The sequence below is a fragment of the Antrostomus carolinensis genome, unplaced genomic scaffold (genome assembly GCF_000700745.2).
Source record: "Antrostomus carolinensis isolate BGI_N321 unplaced genomic scaffold, ASM70074v2 scaffold48342, whole genome shotgun sequence".
Taxonomy (NCBI): Eukaryota; Metazoa; Chordata; class Aves; order Caprimulgiformes; family Caprimulgidae; genus Antrostomus; species Antrostomus carolinensis.
In genome coordinates, this window is record NW_010302604.1 from 1 (window position 1) to 9,178 (window position 9,178).

Consider the following 9,178-nt stretch of genomic DNA (forward strand, 5'->3'; position numbering starts at 1 on the left):
GGGGCAGCAGCCGGTGGTGGCTGTGCCGCTGAGTTTCCGTCGTTATCCGATCTCCCGTTACCGCGGCTGCTGGCTCTCAAAGGAAAGCGGAGCAGACTTCAGCAGGCAGCAGCTTTGCCGGGGGTTTGTGTTAATCTTGTTTTTCCTACGTGTCCTTCCATCTTCAAACCACTTGCTTCTCCTGCTCACCATCTCAAAAATCAGGCTTAAGCCTGGAGTCCCACCACGTTAAAAAAAACCCCCATGAAATATTAAGAAACAAAAATAAGTCAAATAATAAAGAGTCCTAAACTGAAATCAGGATGTAGCTCACCTGGATGCATGGAGAAAGAGGATCCTTTTGGTCGAAGTACAAGCAGAGAGCAGGGCTGCCAGTCTCTTGCTTCTATTTGGCCAACTGCAGCCCACTGCTGAGCCAAGCTTTAAAATGTCTTCCCCTAAAACTTTATACAGCCTTTGATTTATAACATGGTGACAGCGTGAAGTAATAACAGCTGTTAATCCACTAAGTCATGTTTGTCAAGCCAAAAAAAGTCATGCGAAGATTAGTGCCGAGAGTAACACACACAGACAAAAGTACTTGTGCCAACACATATGCATCAAGCAACCAACAGATCCAAACCCTGTGTCAGACCATTTTCTTCTCAGGCCCAATCTTCCTCTCTGGGCACAAAGTTTCTGCACAGGTAAAACTGCTCAGCTGATACACAGCCAATTGTGCAAAGCTATCAAGAATGTGGGGAAAAGGTGTTGAGGGGGGAAGATACCACAGGCTGTTCCACTGTCTGCAGGTGATTGAGAAGCAGAAGGGAATGAAACATTCTGCAGGATGCCACTCTGAAAAGTAGTACGTGTGTCAGTCTCCTGGTGCATCCAGGCACGCACACTGCAATCATATCCTGCGCTTCCCAACAAGAACAGTTTCTCTGTCCCAGCTCCACAGTTGTCATTTGTTCAGCACAAGTGCAATCCCACTCCTCACAGCCAGCCAGTGGCAACTCTGAGGTTGCTCGTGCCATTTGTCCTATGTTTTGTGTTACTTTGAGCTTGTATTTGTGGAAAAGAAGCTTCAGTTGCTTTTCTCACCTTACAGCTGAAGGCAAATAATCATAAAGCCAAGCCTGACAATTTACCTCTGTTCTCACAGACATTCCCTGCCAGGTGCAGAGGTTGTTGGAGATGAGGCCACAGCACTTACCATCTGAATTAGAACAACTTGTTTTGCCTGCTTGTAAAAAACCACACTATCATTCCCAGTCAGTGGTTGTTCTCACAAAAATACAGAAAATAAGTCCAAGAAGCAGGTTTAGCCAAAAGATATCATTAATTTTGAGGGGATACAAGTTCCTCCTTTCAGAGGAACTTCTCAGCATTTAGTAGCTCCATACATGTATGTGAGGTTTCTGTAATGCTTTCGACAGCTATGTTTAACCAGCTACACCAGACTAAAATGTGTAAACATTATAAAAGAAAGCTCAAAGTTAAAAGACCTCTGAAACAATTTTTTTTCCCTGTTGCTTGCGTAAGAGTTGGCACATCTAATACTAGTTCCATGGAAGATCTGTACAACATTATTCTACATGAAAGCACTGTCACATAAATAAACCCTCCCTCCCCATTTTAGTCTAATGCCTTCCCAAAACAAAACCCTAATACATGTGCTTTTGTAAGTTTTAAAACAAACTTTAACTCCAACCCTAAACCTGGACCCCTGCCAAACCCTGATCTAAACCCAGCTGCATATTCAGCTGGCACCAGCCTAGACGTCCCATCTAGATCCACTTAGCATAGGTCACTCACTTCAGGCTGACCTAAACCAAAATCACAATCCCTACAGCAGCTGAAACCTAGAGGCCACTGATACTTCAGTATCTAAATTTTATGAAGTTACCTGTAAGCAGCAAAACTAAACCTTAACCTAGTGGTCCTTTTCTATAGACAGAAAAATAGTAAAATAATTATATTTTAATTTAAAAAAAACCAAACCAAACACTTACTTAATCATTAATTAATAACAGATTACTTTTGATGACAGCACATTCCCATGTAGAAGCAAAGGCTCATTTTTCAAAGCTGCTGAACACCTGCACTTTTGTGGATTTTACTGGACAGAAAATGTACTGGGAGAAGACACAATTTAAAAACATGACATGGACATTAGACATCTTTGTTAATACATCAATACTAGTGACTTCTCTAAAGAGAAAAAAACCCCATGGTTTACAGTAAAGTTTTTTAAAACACCCAGACTCCTCATTTTTCTAATTTCTAAGAGTTTCCTAAATTCCTGTTCCCAGCTGCCCTGGTATAGTCAGAGTCCAGCCTTTTTTTTCCATATCTTTTGTTCTAAGAGGTTGAACCTCATCTCTGTCTGTGAGTAAAGAAAGTTGGTTTAGTTTTTGTTTTAGACATATATTTTTAGGATTGTCTTTGAATATTAAAGTATCTTCTTTATGCTCCCATGCTTATTTTCCCACAGCCTTGTTACAGAGAGGCGGTCTCCAATTTTAATAAAGAAGTCACTTAAATGAAAACCTTAGAAACAGAACACATAAACCAAACACAAAGGAAGTCCTCACCTGTAGCACTGAGCCCTTCTGCAGCTGCAGGGAGTCCGGCCTAACCAACCCTCACCAGCAGAGTCCAGGCAGGATGAGAGGGTGGGAGCTGCCCTGTGAGGACTGCACCCCCCCCCAGGGCACCCTGGCGTGGCTGTGGGAGCCATGGGTAACTCTCCCTGCTCAACAGGCAACTGGGCTTTCCTGGGAAGCCTGGAGCGTGCACCTGCTGGCCTGTTACTTATCCTGACCCCTCTGCAGGGCATGATCTACATGTCTGTCCAAGCTTAGGGTGAGAGTTCTCCAGGATGTGGGAAGTGCCTACCTGCTAACGAGCACAATGTCAAATGAATTCTAGTAACACTGGGCGACATAGAAGAAAAGCAGCAATTTCCTCACATCGTCTTTAATATTTTTCTTGGACATATTCTTCTTCTGGCATACCTCTAAATTATAGCATCTGTAAGGCTAACAAAAAAAAGTAAAACAAAAAAAAAGTAGAAGCAGAAACAAGACAGGGTGAGAAATACATCCTCATATGTAGTTTACAAACATGACTTTTACACAGTTTCAGAGACTGTAAAACTGGCAACTTCAGTTGAGCACTGAAGGGCTGAAACATGGGTTTCAGGGCGTGGGGTGGCAAAGAGTTCATATTAACTATTCTGTTATTACTCCTGCAGGCTGTATTTACAGGGGAGGATATTACTCGTTACAGGAGTCCCAGGTGACAGAAGAGTCTTGCTCATCAAGGTAATAAACTATATTGCTAATTTACAGGTAGTGTTTTGCTGACCAGTACAGGTACAGATGGTCTTGCTTTCAGAGCAGTGCTGGGATGTATTTTCATTGCAACACATGAAGCAAAATAGATGAGCCTTATCTTTTGTCTTACACCTCAGCGTGAGTGACAGTGCAAAATTAATTACTTCTGTAAATTACTGCTTTAGGGACTATTGCCTTTGCATGTGTAAAAATTCTGAAATTATTCTTTACCAAGTTTTAAATTAATTGCTTCATTAAGCTCCAAGTTTGTAAAATACATTTGTTGCAAGTTCTCTGTTTGCCAAGCAGGGTGTTTTATTTCCTTTCTTAAACCCCATGGCTTGACATCATGGAAATAAATGGATAGAGAGGAGCAAAACCAAGAAGGAAATACCGAGTTATCAGGTATAGCCAACATCTGTGCTTTAAAGCTACACGACACTTCATGAACAACACTTATATTATGGACGTGAGTGAGTCATAACCTCCCAGATCTGTGGTTGCCAACGGTTACTGCTTGGAGGAAAACAGTTAAAATTCCCCACACCAGCATTGTTGTGACACTGTCAGGTACCAACAGAAAACCTGCTCTTCCCATCAGTTTTAGTTCAATCTTCTACATTTGAGAAAACTAAATCTGTCACATCGTCAGAGTTCCTGGCTGCGCTGGCATCGCAAAGGACTGGTTTGAAGATGTACAACGGTGGTGATGGGGATGAGACTGAAACGGTTTTGATCCTGTTTTTCTACAAATCACTTTGACAAAGACTGAGAAAAGTAAAGTGCAACTGTACTTCAAATTACTGGAAAGCAGATGTATTTGTGCCAAACCCAACTGTTTACTTCAACTTAAGCTTACACTTTGATTTATAAATCAATCAATCAGTCTTTGCTACCTTCACACACTGTCTATTTTGCCTAGCATGAAGAGCCACATTAATATTTATGCTGCTATAATTTGTATTCTTACAGATTTACATCACTAACTCCAAGTCCTGCAAAATTTTTAGCAGTAATTTAGTTACAGTCACACAACTAACCCAACAAAAAGCAAATAACCAATAGATTTAATGAGGGTTTTTTTTTTTTTAAATTGACCTCTGCAAGGTGAGGCCTTAAAGCAGGGAGCTCAGAATTAAAATAAAGAACAGCCAGCGGTGCTGCAAAGAATACAGTAGATGGCAGAAAGTGTCTACTGAAGCACAATTCAGCCAAAGAACTCTCTCAGCTGCTAAAATCCCAACAGAACAGCTACAGAAACAACCTCCACATTATTATTTATGCCATTATCACTTAGGTCATAACACACAGAATAAAACCAGATAAAATATTCTGTAGCCATCTTCCAAAAGGAAACAAGTATTTGTCTTATGAAGACAGCAAAGCTACTGCTATTAGTGAAAAAGCCAGATTTCACTGAATTAAAAATTGGGTCACGTAAAGCTGTATGACTATAGGTGAGGGAACCCAAACTAAGCATCCAGGTTAACAATGGCAAAGATAAAAGCGTGGGAAACCAAGATTCCCCAGCTAACAATGGTAATTCTGAAGTTGTAGAATCTTACCAAATGAAAATTCAAAGAGGTACTGCACAGTTAAGTGTCTTACTTCTGCTGCTACAACTTGATAGTTTGAAAACAAGTGAGTACACCGAGTATGAAACCATAAAAAAAAAATAAAATTAAAAAATATTTTTTGAAATATTTTAAAAAATATTTATTAATAAATGTTTTAAAAAATATTTTAAAAAATATTTTAAAGTTGTCATTCTGTGATTCTGTGACTTTATTGGTTTCTAAAAAAGACGCAGCTAGCTGTGCCTCCTCATGTGAATGGAACATAAAGTCAGTTAACTAAATGTCTTAACACTACCACATTTATGTACTTGGTAAGTATTTTTTTATAAAATCAAGCAAGACAATCTATACAACTACAGAATAACTCACTCTAGCTGTGCATGTTCATACAAGCATACAGTTTTAGATGCCAGTATTGTTAAATTAATCCAACACGGCATTTACTTTTTATGCATTAAGACACAAGAGGAGTATTTGGAAGAACAACATCCTATGGAGATAACAAAATGCAGTTTCGACTGAAATAATTTAAAAGCTCATTAATTTAAAAAAAAAGTTATGTAAACTGACAAAACTTTCTGCTATATATGTTAATTCATTTTTCCCCTTTATTACAGAAAGGTCATTTAGTAAAATTACAAAAAAACAGATTTTACTACAATTTTATGGGAAAAGTTATCAACTACATTTTCACATCCATGTACGTGATTCCTCAGGCAAGTGCTGCAAGCTTTTATTCTTCTGATCAGAAATTATTCCAAAGAAACATTGAAATATGCAATTGCAAAAGCATCTATTTCTATGCTTAGAATTCTGTATTTTCAGTAAAAGTAGCCATGATTTTTGAAACACAACCAACAACAACAAAAAAAGCCCCCACAGTTCTTCACAGAAAGAGACCACAACTTGGAACACTGAACTGGATTCTAGATGAGGGAACACAAACCAAGAAATACCACAGGAATTTAAACCCAATTTGGATACTGAGGCACCTAGTTTCATGTTACACTTTAATAGTAACTGTTTAAATTCCCAGAATCTAATTTTGAAGTTACATTACAAAATAAAATATTTAAGCAATATTTAGTTATGTACATTCTGCTCCAAAAATGGACTGTGGAAATTCTTTACATTTCTCTTAGAAATACATACAAACCACAGCACAGGTCAACAATCCACTGGAAATTAATAAACACAAGTCGGCTTAAAGGAAAAATACCTGTGGAAAGTTTTAATCTATTACTGCTTCAGTAACAGCATTTCAGTGTCTCTTCAGACTACTTTAAGGAGTTTGTTCTCCTGGCCCTGATACACCATCCCAGTTTACCTTGCATGTTGGATGATTACTCATTAGAGCACATCTCCCACAGAAAAAGATTACAAATATTAAGTACAGGAAATTAGAAGTTCAGAAAACTATTAATACAGGAGAATCCAGGCGGGTGGACATTGCGTAAATAATCTAAAATGGAGGAAAAAGTAAAATTGACTGTACCCCTCTGATACCTTACCATACACTTCTTATGGAAAACTTTACATAGCTTACCCTTCATATTACTTCAAAACACACCACTTAGATCACTACTTAAATAATAACACAGGTAACATAACTAGTTTGTTAGACTGTAGGAACAACTAGTTTAAAGCTCTTTTACCAGTCTAGACAACACGTAGGTTCATTTGAATGGGAGTTCACATTAAGTGCTGCAAGAAAGCAATTACATTCAGAGAAATGGCTGTCAACCTCCATTCCACATTTATCATCAATATACACCAATAATAATAAATTTGGGTGAGAATAGCATAACAAAAATTCTCTTACATAGCCCCAAAGTGCAAATCAATCATTTGTTAAGGAAAAAAAAAAAAGTATAAATGCAGTAGTTTTTCCTACAGGCAGCTGAATTTCACATTAAGTAGAAATTGTTTAGTTTTGGTTGTGTTTTATTTTGTCACACAAAATGAAGAAACTACAACTGCTGATCCCACAGAAATCTGCTTAGATCACACAGTTTTCCTGTTGAACAGAAGCAATAGTTCCCTGCTTTGACTCAAATGCTTGTGGAAGCACAAATTCATTAATCTTTGCATTGTGCACACATCCATTTTGGGAATCTTTATAGTGTTCTGCTTCCTCTCTCCCCCAACCAGTTCAGCTGGGAAATTATTCAGAAGTTACTTTAAAGCTGTTCTTAAGTTACTTGATGACAAAAAAAATAAGGCTGCTGCAATAAAGTGAGCTTTCAGGCAAATGCACTGGAAGTTTCTTCAGTTGTTTAGAGACGGACCAAACTAAAGCTGCACGAAAGTCAGTGTTTATGAACCAGGGCATGAAGAAGAGATCCCAACTGCCTGAATCAAAGCAGTTTCAGTGACATAGGCAGCCACTGAAGTCTGGGGATGAGAACTGAACATAATCTATTACTCTTTGTTTTGTCTGAAATACCATGTACGCCAGTCACCAAGTATCTCTCAGAATTCTAAACACCAGAAGAACAGATGAAAAAAAATGGATAGGTATTTAAAACTCTGATGCCTAAATTCTCCTATATACATATATAAAATTAACTTACATTATAATTATATCAAACTGCATAGCATTACAAAAGAAGGCAACTTGAATGGCTGAAATTAAAAAAATTGAGTGTTACCAACGCTATTATTACCATTCTGGAACTTATAGTATCTGACTGTTGCTATAACAGCTATGTAACAGCTATAGCCCAGTCTGCTGTAATTCCCGAGAACGCAGGAATTATTCGTTTGGACAAGCTGCTGCATGCGGTGCTTTCACGTCCTCCTAGCAGGTTTTGCTGTCAACTGCTTCTCTCTTTCAAGTTCCTTCTCACGTTGCTGTTCTTGTTCTAGCTCTTCCTTCTGTCTCTTTTGTTGTAGCTTAAGTGCTCTTTTCTAAACAGAAAAGGTAAGAAAAAAATTGTGAGTTTTGTAGCTGTATTTAAGTTGGAGCTACAAATAAAATCCCTGTTTATTTTTTCTTCCTCCCTCCCACTTCCATGTTACCATTCAGAAATGGCAAGTCCGTGACCTACAGAGGGAAAATACAAACTGGATTCCCTCCAGTCTCACTAAAAGTTACCCTTTGTGTACACCAGACAAGGTGCAATTTATTGCCTTGAAGAGAAAATCCTTTTGTTGAACACACTGAAGGACTAATCTTGCCAGAATGTCATCAGAGACTGCTGTACAGCATGAAGTCAGCGAACTTATGCCACTTAATATTACATTAAATAGAAATTCTTACATTTATGACAAACCAGTTTTCATTAAAAAGGCACAAAAACAAACAACAAAGAGAACTATCTGGAATGGGGTGGCTTAAGCAACAGCACAAAGCACGATTCTTACACCACCTAAACATGACAATGACACTGAGATTTACTGGTAGTTCAGGTGCGTAAGTTGCTTGAACACAGGTAGGACGGAGTAAGTGAAAGTTTAAAAACATACACAGTTTGGTGCTACTGAAAACATTAACTTAAGGAAAGAACTGCAGATTCTCTTTCAATCAGAACTTGCAGCATGCTTTCAAAATAAAAGTTAGACATTTAATTATGTATTCTTGACTCCTATGTCGGAAAGTAAAAATATTCATCCCACTCACTTTTAACTTTGACGTCTTCTCGTGGAGCATCATCATTTCATTTCTAATATTCACTAACTTGTTATGATAGCGTTTAGCTTCTGAAAACTTAAAAAACATCATAGTCACTGCTTTAACTGTTAAGTGGAATAGGTGTTTTATAAAGCTACACAGTAAAACAGCAATCAAAACACAGTGACTATCAGAAGAGTTTGATAATGGGTTAAATATGTTCAAGTTTATATATAAAGTTTACATACTGCATGTATTAATATAGAAAACCACCATATATCAAGAGGTACACCCAGTAATCTACTGAATTAAGATTCATTAAACAGAATAGTATTACCATTTTATGCACCATATAGCAGTGTTTCATGCACCCTTCCTGCTACTCTGGAGAGGTGCACAGAGCTCATCATGTTGGAGCCTCAGTCCTGCTGAAAAATGCTGAAAAACGGCATACATTTGCTTTGGCTACGGGTTTTGAACAACTAGACTTAGCACCACTGGCTGACTGAGCCTGCTCTTCCTTCCCAGTGCCCTTCCTATTTCAGGGAAATATGCTGGTTCTGCACCCTCTTCAGCCTCAATTTGTCCCAAATATCTGAACTGCTTGGTTCTCTTCCTGTAGGTCATTAAAAACATAGAAAATACACAAGTTGCTACTAATGCTT

The 9,178-nt window shown here is 38.2% G+C and overlaps 1 protein-coding gene across 1 annotated transcript in view; it reads right to left on the bottom strand.

Annotated features, from left to right (window-relative positions):
* Window positions 1-7,690: 7,690 nt before the first annotated feature.
* The window catches only part of BLOC1S6 (biogenesis of lysosomal organelles complex 1 subunit 6), a gene marked incomplete at its 5' end in the record, with an annotated part of 2,865 nt that continues 1,377 nt past the window's right edge, over window positions 7,691-9,178 (bottom strand). Inside the window, 2 exons of the mRNA XM_010163836.1 lie at window positions 7,691-7,810; window positions 8,523-8,609. Of these exons, the coding sequence (XP_010162138.1) occupies window positions 7,691-7,810; window positions 8,523-8,609 (207 nt within the window). The remainder of the gene's footprint in view (window positions 7,811-8,522; window positions 8,610-9,178) is intronic.